This window comes from Ciconia boyciana, chromosome 6 (assembly GCF_034638445.1).
Source record: "Ciconia boyciana chromosome 6, ASM3463844v1, whole genome shotgun sequence".
Lineage (NCBI taxonomy): Eukaryota > Metazoa > Chordata > Aves > Ciconiiformes > Ciconiidae > Ciconia > Ciconia boyciana.
The window spans coordinates 67,059,435-67,073,744 of NC_132939.1; the positions used below are offsets into that span (position 1 = coordinate 67,059,435).

Sequence of the window (14,310 nt, forward strand, 5' to 3'; positions counted from 1 at the left end):
TGCGTGGGGGAAAGGTGGGGATTTCTCCCCTGCCACAGGTCAGACAACAAGGGACGGGCAGACCCACGTGGAATCGCTGACCCTGAAGCCTAGACCAAAGAAAGGTAACACCGGCTGTACGAACAGCGTCAGATCTGTACTGGGTCAGGTCTGGGGTCCAGCTAGTGTGTTGTCCCACCACCAGCACCAGCCACACTTCAGAAAGGTAGTGAGGAAAGAAGCACAGAGCAACCTTCCCCAGCCACGTCCCTCAGCTTCCAGCAATTAGTGCTTTAGAGATGCCTTGAGCCGGGCTTTTGCATTTAAGACCATCTCCTCTATGTTTTGGCTCCATGTCATTTCTGACATCTGTGGGGATGCCAACTCAGAGACGTACAAACGCCGAAGAGGCCAGGAAGGCTCTCACCAGGAGCACTGCCTGCAGCGAGACCAGCAGGAGCATGCCGTATGGGCAGCTCCGTCAGCAAGACACGGGCAAGGATGCCCACCTGCACAAAGGCAAAGACAGACCTCCCAGCGTGGGTCCCGGTGCCGCGTATCCTTGCATGCCTTTTGGCACCCGTGGGTGACACCCACAGCACGGGTACCACTCGCAGGCACAAAGCTCTGCTCCACTCCTGCATCCTTGGACATCCCATCTGCAGGGACAGCTGATGAATTTCCTCCAGGCTAACGCTACAGCAACATGCCTCAATGGAAAGCAACATGCGATTTTGGAAAATTTTTTCTGTCACCTGGTGAAACCTGAGCTCCGGAGGAAACCAGAGGAGCGTTTACCCACCCGCCCCCTGTTTCTCAGCCTCCAGGATGAACCAGGACACACCACTCACTTCTCCCAGGTATTCGGAGCTGGGTTGCGCTGCTGCCTGCTCAGCGCGCACCTTCACTATAACCCTGGGCAGCTCTCAGCGCACCGAGCCCTCCTCGGAGGGACCGTGAGGCCATCGCGTGGGACAGGAGGGACTCAAAATTTGCCTTTGCCTCATCGCCGACCACGAATCACTTACTTACCTTTCTTGTGCACTAGCTAAGACTTTCCCTCCCTGGACTCTCTGTGTATCGCTCTCTCCCGCTCAGTCTCTGCTCTGGCTGCTTGTTGCAGTGCTCAGGGCAGGGCCCCTCCTCTTTCATCTACTCTTGGGCACCATCTTGCACAGGAGAAGGTAGTTTCTTGGTGCCACCAAACCAAAATAACAGAGAGGAAGATTCTTTTTTTGCCTTGCGTGGCAGCTAAGCCCATGCGAAGTTAGTACAAGGCTTTGCCGTGGCACAGAGCAGTTGAGAATAAGGCCAAAGAAATCAGCAATTGCGCTTATTTTCTCCTCTTAAAAACAGCTCAGTTGGTCCATTGCAACTTACTCCTGCTGTCTCTATTCGTATCTTTTCTTCCAGGCAGCTGCCAATTGATGCTGCATGTTTGTTTTGAGTGGAATATACCGGCAGGCCTGAGCTCTAAAATGTTGTTTCAGTCGTATTTCAATATTTAGCTTATACACGTCTGCATAAAGCCTGGTTTTTCACAACCCTGTATGCCAAGAGAGCTAAACAGTGTTATTTGCTTGTGGTCAGAAAATGCAAATTGCAGCTGCAGAAGGGTTTGGCACCTTGTGTGGGATTTCCTACACTGCAGATGCCCACGCCTGAGCTGGCAACCTGGGCTCCCTCCAAGAGACCGAGCGGGAGGGGACCCCCTCGGTCCGAGAGAGGGGACCGAGAGGGGGACCGAGAGAAGGGGACCCCCGACCACGCGATCCCCCCGATCTCCCTGGTATCGCTGCGTTGGGATGGGATGAATCACCCCGCGCTGTGCCGGCTGTGATGCAGCCTGGTCCCCCCCCAGGAGAGGCTCCCCTGGGCTGCCGGGGAGAAAGAAGGCTGAGCTGCAAAGGGGATCCTACGAGGGGGGATTTGGAGAGGTGCCTTCATACCCCGCTGCTCCCACCCTGGAGACTCAGTCAGAAGGCAGGTCAGGATACGTCCCATTTTCCACGAGACATCAGTAAAGCTGAGGAAACAGAGGCAACCGTAGGAAATTCAAGGGAAACCTGCAGAGACGCGAAGTTACTATTGCGGGGATGTGCTGACCTCCCAGAGTCATCTTCCGACGCGAGCTGGACATGACTGGAAACCGTGGAAGGGTTTCCATCCTGTACCTCAGGGTCAGACAGGAGTGGGAGAGCAGCGACACAGGGGGGCCCCAGCAGACAGGAGCGGTAAGGCAGTTTGGGGGAGCGTGGGCTAGCAATGACGGCTGGGAGACAAGCCCTGATAGCAAAATCCTCGTCCTCTCCACCATCTCCCAGCATGATGCTTGTGACCCTGGAGAAGACCGTAAGGCAAGTAAACATATTCTTATTCTTCTTATATTTTTGTATTTCTCTGCTCTAGTAATAAAGGACTGGGAAATACATCTACCTGCCCCAACAAGGACCTCAAATCTTATTTGCGGTGGTAGGTAAAGGTACATAAGACATGTTGAATAGCCACTAGCTAAATCAAAAATAGTCCTAGGACACTAAAACCGTTGCTGTATTCAGGTTGCTTTCAGGACACAAGAAATGCATCAGAAATGTACAAAAAAAAAGCAAGCCAACATGTAATTATTATGCTTTTATATTTTCAGAATTTAGGTCTGAAAATTCAGGGGTGTTTTTTTTTTAACAAAATGTATGACTTCTCATTTTGAACACGGACAGTTTCCATTTTAAAATGGACCTATAAGGAAGAAGGCTGTGAAACCAAAATGCTCAAATAATCTTCCAAACAAGGCAAACCATTTCACTGCTGGCTGAATGGAGCATCACAAGGAAATGTTTCAACACCAGAAAAGATGACCTAGTCTAATCTAAACTGACTGCCCTCCAAACCCAATAATTTCCATAATTCCTAGTGGGAATTCTTCCTTGTCATTGCCATGTAAATGGTAGAAATACGCACTACCATCAACCTGACCTTGCTACCTCGGTGGGAGAGGGACAGCCCCGGACACCAGGACATTCACCTTGGCTAATGCTGGAGGAAGAGCTGCAGAGGGAAGGTCTCCGAGGGCGGATGCGGACAAGCTAATGAGAGTGCTTTACCGGAGCAAGGGCCCTGGTGCCATGAGCTTGCAGGGGGCAAACAGCCACTTCTTACCAAGGGAAGAGGACACAAAACCTCCTTGTAATGGGTTCAGTCAATTGGGATTGGGTTCAGTCAATCTCCACGGCTTTTACTCCTTCTAAGGGAAAAAGGAATTACCGGCCAGTGGGCTTACAGGGAAGGCGCTGCTGCAGATTTCCAATATATCGGATGAAACTCCACCAAAGGGAAGGGCAAGAGCAGCCTTCCCTCCTCCTCAGACCCTGCACCTCCAATTTTGGGGGTCTCGGGTCAGTCACAACAGAATAGCAGCACCCCATTGCTTTCCTGCCTCATTAGAGCTGTGGGTTTCCACTTCTCGCCAGTCTCAAGCTTGGTAGAAGGTGTGGGAGGCATTTGAGGTCTGAGGGACAACCTTGCCAACCCAACAACGATTGCATGATGGCTTGGGATTGCAAGAGTTCTTGGCTGCTTTCTCCCTGTAGAGATCTCCAAGTAGATCTCAGACCCCAGCCTGGACTGGGGGACTCGGTGATCTCTGTCCCTAAAAACAGAGTCCACAGAGGTCCAGAACTTGCTCCTGCAGGTCTTGTAGGCACTACCACGGGTTATGTGATTTAACAGCAGCACTGAGTTTGCAAAGCTGTCAATCCCATACCTTTCATCAGCACTTAATTCACAAAAAAAAAAAAAAAAAAAAAAAAAAGCCATACCAGCCCTTAAAAGCTTTGGAGCTGCATTTCTCATGGCTGCAATAATACTTACTTACAATATGGACTCTAGCTGCTTTTTATGTAACTGCTGCTCTTAATCAGCTCAGTATTAGCAGCTCTAACCTGCTCTTGCTTGATTTATTTTATTTTATTTCTAAAACAAACATAGATTTACAATCTCTCTGATTTCCCAGCTTTTATGCCACTCCACTGAGGCGCTTTAAACATCTCATTTATCTCCCATACGTTGGGAAATTACAACCCCCTCCTCTACAAAACAAACAAGCAAGCAGAAAAACCTCTAGCTAAAATCTACACAGTTGGAAAGTGTTGATTTAAACAATAACCCTGAAACAAGATAGGGAGAGACTAGAACATGAAAACAGACTTTTTTTTTTTTTTTCCTTGCACAGATTGAGCTCTGAGGTTGTTTGCATCAAATGTTGACTTGTTCCAAGGCAGCATCTATTTATATGTTGTGAAACTGGAAGGAAGCAGCATGAAATATTTTTTCAGTCGTTTGAGAAAGACTGCGCTGTTGCATTTGTTCTAGCACACGTTTCCCTCCCCTTCCTGCCCACTTCATCTGTACTTGTGCAAAGGGGGCTGGAAGCAGTGGGAATAATTTGAAGTATCGGGCGTTCCGAACGAGGTTTGGATGGGAAGCACATGTTAACATTTTTTCTCATCTGTATCATTTATGAAAAAAATTCTTCTCTAATCAGACGGATGATTTAAGGGTTATGCTTGTGCCTGGTTGATGTGTTTGCTGAATACAAAGGACTGTACTTAAGAAGACTATCTACCCATTTTGCACTAGCGAAAGCAATGCTGTGCACCAATGTCCTAGTCCATTTTGCTAATTGCATCATTCACTGAATGCAAAGAATAGTGGTTTTTTTAAATTTGTGTTGTTTTAGACTTCTCTCGCATCTTTTCCCCATCTCTCTCCTGCCTAATGCAATCATAGATTCGTTATGGTATAGTATGTAAAACTAACGGGAAACTTCCTCTTCCCAATTACTGTTTTGTTATATATAACTGAGCAACTCACATTTTTTCCATAAGTGAAAGGGACAATATTCCCCTCCTTATAATTATCTTCAACCTTATTTTTGTTTCATTCTGTAACAACATTGTTATTTACCCACAGAAAGCCATGTAAAAATACTGCTGGAAGAACAGGATACTACAAGATGCATCACCTCCATATTAGCAGTCAAGGTTTGAATTTTTAATTCAAGATAACATCCAAACACTGGACCAGTTCACTGTACTCTAACGAGCAAACCCAGCAATTTAACAAAACATAAAGCGGGCAAAACATGAAAGTCTCCGATGTATTGATGTGGGGGGGGGGGAGGAATAGTTATAAATCTAAACCCTCCATTCCAGACCACATCCCCAAATGTAAATAAGCACACAAGCATGTTGCTACATATTTTTACAGAAATAATTACAAACGGCCTTATCAGCGGCGGCGAATTCAGCAACGCACACATCATTTATCCGTTGTGCCCTCTGCTGGATAGAGCACACAAGGCAAGCAATATTATTTCCAATTAATTTTTGGCATCATCACTTGGCATCTGCTTTAGGAATGCAAAGCGTGAAATTTGTAGTAGCAGGTTTAATATTTGATCCAGCCAAAAATATTTTTGCTACAAGGACTTACCTTTGGTAGTGTTTTCCTTCCCGCTCCCCCCTCCTCCGCTCCGTGTTGTTTCGTTGCCACTGAGCCTTGTTTACGGTCCAAATGAAAAAATCTGCCACCGAACGCCATACGTGGCAGGAATAATTTCATGCTGTGCAAAATTTGTTTCATTTCACATCCTGTAAGAATAATTACTTAGCATAATGCCACTTAAGCTGTATTTCTAGCTGCAAACATTAAGGAAATGGTAAAAAGCTAGATCCCGGTTGGGAGAAAAAAGGGTATTTAGGGGTCACTGGGGTTTCTTAAAACTAGTTGCTTTTAACACCAGGGAGAACAAGAAGAATTAAAATGTTATAAATGCTGTCACTGAATTTAAAAACACAATAAACCCCAATATTTTCAATTATATTTGAGCTCACCCGTGTCCTGGGGCACACGGATAGGACACTGCTTTCAGAAATCCAGGACAAAACGCCTGGCCCATATTGTCCACGTTTCTCATGTTTCCCATGTTTTCTGTAATTAAATTTATTTGAAGATGACAATTACCCAAACAGTCCTAAATAAAATAGCAACTGATGAAGCTGGATCCTCATGTCATGGTATTGACTCTGATTTTTACGTGATGGAAAATAGGAGTCAGTAGGCTTGGAGGAGAGTCGATGCGATGGGTGAGCAGGGTGTATCGACCAAACATCAGCATAAGTTGTGCCAAAAATACCTTAGTACTTCGGGGCGGTGTGACACACCGTGCCAAAGGAGGCTCCGACCTCCCTCCTGGGCCCCACAAGAGAGAAAAATCCTCTTTCATATATAGTCAGAATGATTCATGGTTCACTCTTACCTTCTAGAGAAATCAAACTGCAGTCTCCAAGCAAATGCAAGGCTGGCATGGCCTAATTGAATTAGTTCAATTAAGTTTAAGGATCAAAATCATGATTGTGGGTTTTTAAAAAAATCCAGTTTTCTCGATGCCAAACCACAGCTTGCAATCAAGTAGCAAATCCTTACTTTTTCTTTCCCAAATGTTGGCAGGAAATAAGCACTTACAGACAACTTCTCTGGAGAAGTACCTTATCCCCCTCCTGTTTTAACCAGCAATGACAACGCTCGTGTACACCAAGTACCCAGGCTGACCTTCATCTTCCTCGAGGCCATTGTGTCTCTTCCTCAGCCACCAGCAAACCCCACTTTTGCTGTAGTTTGACCAACAAGGATTTACTGATAAAATTCACTGATAACCAGCATGTTTGCATTGGGTTTGTTCAACCCGACAAAAGGCAAGATCTCAGATTTGGTCAAAGCAGGCTGTGACGGATCTCTGGATGGACGGAGGCTGTCAATCACAGCGCACCACTTCCAACCAGCCCTCCGCCGGCACAAATTCCTCCAGCTCCACTCATCCGAATAAAGTTATTCCAATTTATACTCATTCCTTGTTTTCACTCTGTTTTGAACAAGCCTTTATTGAAATGTCAAGTTTGAGTATAACAGGAGTGTCAAGAGGCAGCAAGGGAGAAATAATAAATTTTAGGAAAAAAATAGCAATCATTTGGGCATGCCAGTCCTTCTTCTGGCCTGAAACAGGCAGCAGATCCTCCCTGGGGAGGCTTTATGAGCAGCAGAGTTCTTCAGGTGCCATTTTTTTAAGTGGCTTTACTGCTAAATCAAAGGCCATGACAAAAAAAGGCCCCCAAATCCATCCAAACCCATGCTCCTCTTAGGTGTTTTCTCCCCAAAGTTCAGCAAGCTGCTGCTGTATCTGACCTGCAGTGATGTGCTACAACTCTAAAATACCCAAGAGCACTCCAATGCTCCCGTAGAAGGGACAACGCGCAGAGGACGCAGTGCCACCAGTGCCCTCCATCCTCGCTGCCTGGTCCTTCGTGGCCACGGAGCCGGGCAGTGTCTCGCAACTACCTGGCAGGGGCAACGCCACAAGCGCTCACTCCGGCTTTGTTGGGCAGATCCAAACCAAACAGCCTTTCGGAGGGTAGTGAAAATGATGTCTTCATTCCCTGCCGTGAGCAGTGCGGGAGCTTTAGCCGCCTGTTTGCTCACATAGCGCCGTGCCAAGCTCCCCGGAAAGGTGGCTCCGGCTCTGGAATGGGTGGGCTTCGCCGGGGTACACCCATTGGCATCCCAGTGGAAGATGCCATCCTTAAGGTGGGCACCTTGTTTCCTGAGTGCCCCAAATGCAGGGGCTGGGGAACACATGAATAGGATTTTGTGCTCTAAAATCCCCAGCTCGATGTCTTCCAGGCTGAGGTGCCCCACAATGTCGTCACTTATGATGTATTCACGACTTGGCAAAAGTTTTATTCTTTATTTAAAATACGCAATGGAGGACATGGGGAGAGAGCGCAATGTTCAAACTAACGCAGCGTTTACCAAAATCAACATTATAAACCAATTCACATGAGAACACCCAAGTGCCTCCATGCTGAAATATTTCCTATCTATAAATCCCATCACCAAACCCAGGGATGACTCGAGGGCAGCCAGAATCATCCCTGGGCATACGTAAACCTCAGCACTGCTCCGCTCGACCTTCGAGCAGTTGCAAACTGTCAAGAACGATGGTGCCACCTTACAAATCATCTCGTAGGCTGCTTGCAAGAAGCCTGGCCCATGAGCGGGTTTTGGCAACACACGCGTACACATGTAAGACACGTGGACTGCAACTGCGTTTCAGGATGGATCGCCCTGCGCGGCGTCTGGCTCCATGACTCTCTTTTACAGAGCAAATATAAGTTGCCAACATCCTCATGAAGGACAAGCCCAACAATTTAGCAGTTGCCTCTTTTTTTTTTTTTTTAATTTTTTTTTTTAAACAGCGCATTGAGTCGCAATGGGATTTTGGGGTTTTGTTTTAATGGCGAGGCAAGAATTTGCTGATCCTCCCCGTGGCGAAGTTACTTTCAAGTCAGTGAAAGTTCTTGGCCCGAGATGAAGTCTTTGCCAATTAGCGCTCAACAACTTCAATTCATCCCTCCTGGTTCAAGATGAGTAGGAACCTAATAAGGCTGCGATAAAAGGGCAAAAGGCACCGAGTACCCAAAGGGGATTAATGGGCTCTTCCATTTATTTGTCTTCCTAACAGCTGAACTGTTACAAGTCTTGACGGTCTTCAAACGGCCGGGCGCGGGGTCTCCAATGGCCATCTCCAGCTCCCCGGCCTCGAGGGGTGAGGGCTTCCCCCTGGGCGATGCCAAAACCAACAAAGCCCCAGGGATCAGGTAATGAAACTTCAGCTTTTCCCCCCTCCCCTCTTGGAGATTTATTTACTGGCAGCTGACAAGGGGCAAATTCAGCTGGAATTGTGTAGTCAAGGCCCTGTCAAGCCTTCAGAGGCACCCTTATGTCGAATCACCTTCCTGACTGGCATGTCGCTGAAAAGCCCTCGGCGCTGGTCCTTAACAGCTCCCGACAGCACAAAGGACACTCCAGACAGATGCCTACATGGCATCCTGCAGCATTTTAAAAGAGAATTAGTGGTTTTAATTATGGTCGTCGTATGAAAGGAAACCATGCAAGCTCGGCAGGAGACCTTTGATCAAACCCTTTTGCTAGCACAATGCCGCGGAACTGTGACTATTCCTAGCAAGGGGCCTTTTCTCGCTGAATGACTCACCAGTGATCTTTGAATGCAGACAAGTTCCTCGCCCTCCCTCTTCATTAGCGAGCATTTCTATACAGGCCCTATATAGTGCGTGGAGTCTCGGAGCTATACAATGGGGGGGAAAAAAGAATCCCTACAGATTCTGGCCTCTACTTAGGAAGTGCTGAAGGACTCTGAGTGACTTTATTCATTAAAACAGGTTGCTATTAATTAACTGTCATAATAAAATAAAGAACTATTATTTGCATTTCTTAGTGTGCTCCCTTTAGTAATATGTATAAAAGATGCTTGTAACAAAAATGAATTTATAAGGGAGAAAAAAACCCTCAGAAGTCTTTTTTTTCCTCCCTCCCCCCCCCTTTATTATTTTTTTTAAGGTCTAGGCAGCAGGAGCCTGACTAATTATTAGGACCAGTTTTGCAAGAGAACAAATAGAGGTAAAACACAAATATGAAAGTAATTAGGAAAATGCAAAATCCTGTTTACTTGGCAACCGATTCATGCAACTGAGACTAACGAAGAGCAAATCAGCTTTGCTTGTTTGATAAACTTAAGGGTGCCACCTAAGAGGAGCTGATAAAAATTAAACTTCTGCCAGCATCCCTCAGCACGGCCTTTTAGCGAACCGGCTCAGAAACATCCACGCAACTGCTTCGTCTACAAGCACCAGCAAATCTCATTTGCACAGCTTCAGGGGGAGGAATTTTGTATCTTCCGCCTGCGTTAGATATTTTTACCTTCGCGATCGGCCACCGGTGATACCTTGGAGCTGAACACCCAGCACAGATCCCCGTGTCACACGTGCACACGATTCATACGGACACGGCGCGCGTGAACGGCACGGTTGCAACCAGTTCTGCTTTGCTCCCTAAAAAAGCATCACGTTTCCACTGCTCTTCACACCTGGGAAGGCTTTTGCCAGTGGGAAAGTTCTCCTTGTAGTTTGCATCGCTGCTTATTACAACATATGACGATACGTTACTCGACGCGGGCTGCAGGCTGGCATACCTTTGTCCAGCCTCTCTTTTCTCCCGAGTAGATAGTGGAATCCACAAAAGCTTCCAATTATTTCAAGACTACGCAGCTAAAGAGGGGCATCTAATAAAGATAAAGAAAACCCTCAGCTCAGTATATTTGCTTGAATGGATTTTCAATAATGCAGGTAACAAAAGCATTCAAAAATTGGATTCCTAATGCTTTTCTGCTAGGCTGAAGGACTGATTTTGAGTAGGGAGAAGAAAGCCAGCCCTGAGAAAGCTGTACGGAGGAATGTATGATATTCCCCTGCGCCGTACAAACACTTCTGCGGGGACTGAGCAAAAGGAAGAGGTTTAAGTGAGGCACGGTCGACCTGAAATGTAGTCGATTACAACACAAAGAGTTAAAATGACACCCCTGAACCGCTCCTCTTCCTTCTCTCCCCTCTGCTTTGTGGCTCTGCAACCCAGAAGCCGTCCTTTTCTTTCTTTTTATTGCTCATTTCTCATCTGCTGCTTGTACAGGAATCATTTATAGAAGTAACAGGGGGAACTGCGATGGAAATCATACTATGAAAAGAAATCAGAATGAGAGGGAGAAAAATAAAGGATGTTATTTTGCAACCGGAGTTAGAGATTCCTAGACGGCAGCTTGATTTTTATACAGGCAGCATTCAATGCAAGTCAATCTGGGAAAATCAGCCCTTGGAGGAAACAACAAAAGTAGCCTACTTTTAAAAGGATCTATTAGGATTAGTAGCCACACGAGCCTGAATCTGCACCTACATGCACCAAAACCTACAGACCAACAGAGCATCCACATGCAACACCCCTTGCTCCTGCACACATCCTCATCTGCTCCTCCAAGCCTCTGGGAAGCTTCCAGAGGTGCCACTTGGTAACATGATCTTTACAGAAGTACTTCTTTCTTCTCTGAAAATTTTACTACTCCAAATGAAATCCTGGCCTGGCAGCAATTTGGCTCCTATAAAACACTGGGCTGAGATCTCACAGAACCACAGAACAAAGTATGAAAATTTAGATGAACACAATTTTCCAGTAATAATACCAGAGGTTTGGGTCTGTTTTAAGCATTTGAAGTACACGTTAATTGACAACATTTTGCAAAACACGGCATTTTATGTCTTTTTTTTTTTAAAACAAGTAGCTGAGCTCTTGTTAATCAAGTTGCTTGGCTTCTGGGATAGACTGAAAAGCAGGATGGATTCACACTCTGTTCTTTTGGTTACAGCTCCTGACGTCTCTAAAATTGCAGTTCTGGCATCCTCAGTACCTGCAAGGACGTGGCAGAGGAGACGAGCATTACGGGCTCACACAGAAAGAGGCCACAGCACAGATGTCATGAGCCACGGGGAGAGCAGTGTCCCAGGGAGGCTGCTCTCGTGTCCCCGGGGCAGGATCTCAGCACCGCGGTCCCGGTACCCAGGTGGAGGCAGCGCAGGAGATGCCACGCTGCTGCCTACAGTCACGGTGCTCTGCAAGGGAAAATACACAAGTTGCTTGCTCGCTATTGGAAAACTAGAGCAATAGTCTATCCCAACATAAAATCCCAGTGTAATGAAAATAACCATCCCTGCAAAGCAAGGGAGGCAGAAAGAGCTGGGCTGGTCTCTGCCATCATCCCGTGCCAGGAGAACGTTGTATCTGCAGCACCCCTGGGCACAGGCACAGCCAGGGGACAGGGCACATCCGAAACAGCGAACGGTCACGCTCCCGCGAAGGGCACCATCCCACATGCTTGTCCTGATGGAAACCTACCTAACCATGCTGTCCTGTGACCATAAAAACACACTGACACAGCACAGCTAAAGAAAAACGTCTGTAGAAAACCTCCTGGCTCAGTAACAGAAGAAACATTTAAAGGCTAAATACATTTTTTGCATCTATAAAGGATGCTGCATTCATAAACAAAATTAAAAGATCTTCACAGTACTACAGATTCACAGGTTTCCTTTAAAAGAAAATTCTCCTTTTTGAAACCCAGCATTTTATTTAGGGATGAGCTTTCTCCCCCCCCCCCCAACAATACAAACAGTTCATTTGGCAACGGCAATCAAAGACCAAACAACAATACGTTCCTGCGGAGGCAATCACGCTTGATTTCTTCTCTGCTGCTATTTCTGTTGTCTTTTAAAACCATTCTCATATTGTCAAGGACTAATTCAGATTTTAAGTCCTGACTTCATAACTTCAGCACTTCAGCAGGCGGGTGGAGGACCGGGCGCTACCCAGCTCCCCGCCTCAGATCTTCTTTCATTTTCTTCAGCCCCTGCAGCTCTTTCTTCAGGTGCTGCACAGCCTGCAGAATATCCTGCCGCTGGGGATCATCCTCTGCTTTCTCAGCATACAGAAGGAAATGTTTCACAGTTTCGGAGAGCAACACTTCGGGATCCACATCCACCTGATGGAGACGCAACATCCTCTCGCAGGCGATGGCATAGTTTTTGTGCCAGTTCACCGGGTGATTTGGATGAGAGTTGACAATTTCTTTGTATGACTGTTAAAGGGGAAAAAAAAGGGGGGGGGGGGACGGGACGACACAAATTAATTGAACGAAGAGGACCAACAGCTCTTAACAGTGCTTCAAAACTGCCCGTAAATGAACAGATGCTATTTAGATGTCCAAGTCCAGAGTTGAAGCATTTCTGTAACTCACTCCGAGTTTGCCATGCGATGTGCAATAGTGTGAATCAGAAATCCAAAGGGGGCTGAAATGTTTCCTTTCCTACAGCAGCTGTTTGTTTAGAAACGTTACAGATGATCGTGATAACCCCACCACACATTATGCGCTTCCCCAAGAGAGGTGTTACACCAGGCTGGGGAAAAAAAGAGATTTAACTGCTGCGCCTGGAAAGACATTTACTCAGTACTTCAGGAGATCAGGACGTCTTCCACAGGACTTAAGCAGTCTGTTGACTTGAGTGGGAATATTCATAAGCTCAACAGCAGGCACGCACCCGAGAACTTTGCAGAACAGCAAAAATCACAGCAAAACGGGAAGAGTTGAAAGGAAATTATTTGTTGACTTTTTGCATGAAACATTCCTCCTCTCTGCTGACACACACTGATCATTTTGCGCATCTGTTGGCAGCTCAGGCAGTCACAGTATTTCCAGAGATACCTACACCAGCTTATGGGTGTTATTCTTTGGTGTGAAATGCAGCAGAATTAATTTGCAGCGAGAAGACTGTCGGGTTTTACACTTGCTGGCTCAGATGCATGACTGTGCAATGACAGAGGGGACAAGTGCATAGAGGGGACTTCAGGACAAGCAATCTCTTGGCATGGGTTTGGAGCCCAGCACAGACAACATAATTATAGCAAAAGCAGGGTGTCGACTGGTTAGCTTTTGGCATCCTCCATGACTGAGGGGGCAAGTAGGAATGGATAAAATCCCTGAACAAATCTCTTTGAATCTGCTATGCTCCCGGTTTGGATGAAAAAGGGAGAATGCAGATTACAGGACCTATATGGAAACACCGTATTTCTACGGAGTCCAGAAATTTATTAAAAAAAAAAGGAAAAAAAAAGGAAAAAAAAAAAGGGATGGAGACTGCAGGGAGAATTCATAACCAAAATATATGACTTACGGTGTACGCAAATGTGTAAAGTTGTGATTTCATTTCTGCAGTCACACTGGCAGTTTCTGCAAGGTCAAATATAAAGAAAGCGGTTTTCATCCTAGGAAAACAAGAAAAACTTCCATATAATAACTACTTAACATAACCAGCTCACATCACATGGTTATACATATCTTCAACATGTCCGTGTATGGGACAGTACACCAGCATCTCCATTGAATTACATTACATTACATTACAACTACAAATTTCTCTCCATGAGATATTTTCTCACCCTATGTCCCAACTACCCTCTGCTCATTCAAGATACTTTGAGCAGAACCTTTTGGTGAACAAAACGACCATTTCCTGAAGGATTTGCCAGAGGCCACGCACGCTTCATCTCATTCTGCCAACCTTTTCCTTCTAAAGCTTGGCACATTTAGATCCAATCAGGCCGTGCACCGTCAAGCTGCCCGCTTTGGTGCGTATTTCCACACCAGTGAGTTGGCATTGCCCACCGGCTCTTGGAATGGAGCAAAGGAGCATCACCTGGCTTGCCACATCTCCTCGTTGGCGACAGCTTCCCAGGAAGAGGGCTTGAAACTAAATGGGAATGAGAATAAAATTCAGCCATTAGATCCACGTCACCGTGTTTCACCCACTGCACAATCAACCC

General features: G+C 46.2%; 1 protein-coding gene across 6 annotated transcripts in view; it reads right to left on the reverse strand.

Moving 5' to 3' along the window:
* Nucleotides 1-9,480: 9,480 nt before the first annotated feature.
* Nucleotides 9,481-14,310, reverse strand: part of TMEM260 (transmembrane protein 260) — a 38,665-nt gene continuing 33,835 nt past the window's right edge. The window contains exons 15-17 of one of the 6 annotated variants that reach the window (XM_072865196.1): nt 14,184-14,237; nt 13,662-13,752; nt 9,481-11,546 (exon numbers count right to left, since the gene is read on the reverse strand). In XM_072865196.1, coding sequence (XP_072721297.1) covers nt 11,382-11,546; nt 13,662-13,752; nt 14,184-14,237 — 310 coding nt within the window. In that variant the 3' untranslated portion in view covers nt 9,481-11,381. Of the gene's footprint in view, nt 11,547-11,575; nt 12,569-13,661; nt 13,753-14,183; nt 14,238-14,310 lie in introns of those variants that run through there. The other 5 variants (XR_012043071.1, XM_072865195.1, XM_072865198.1 and 2 more) reach the window with 5 other exon arrangements.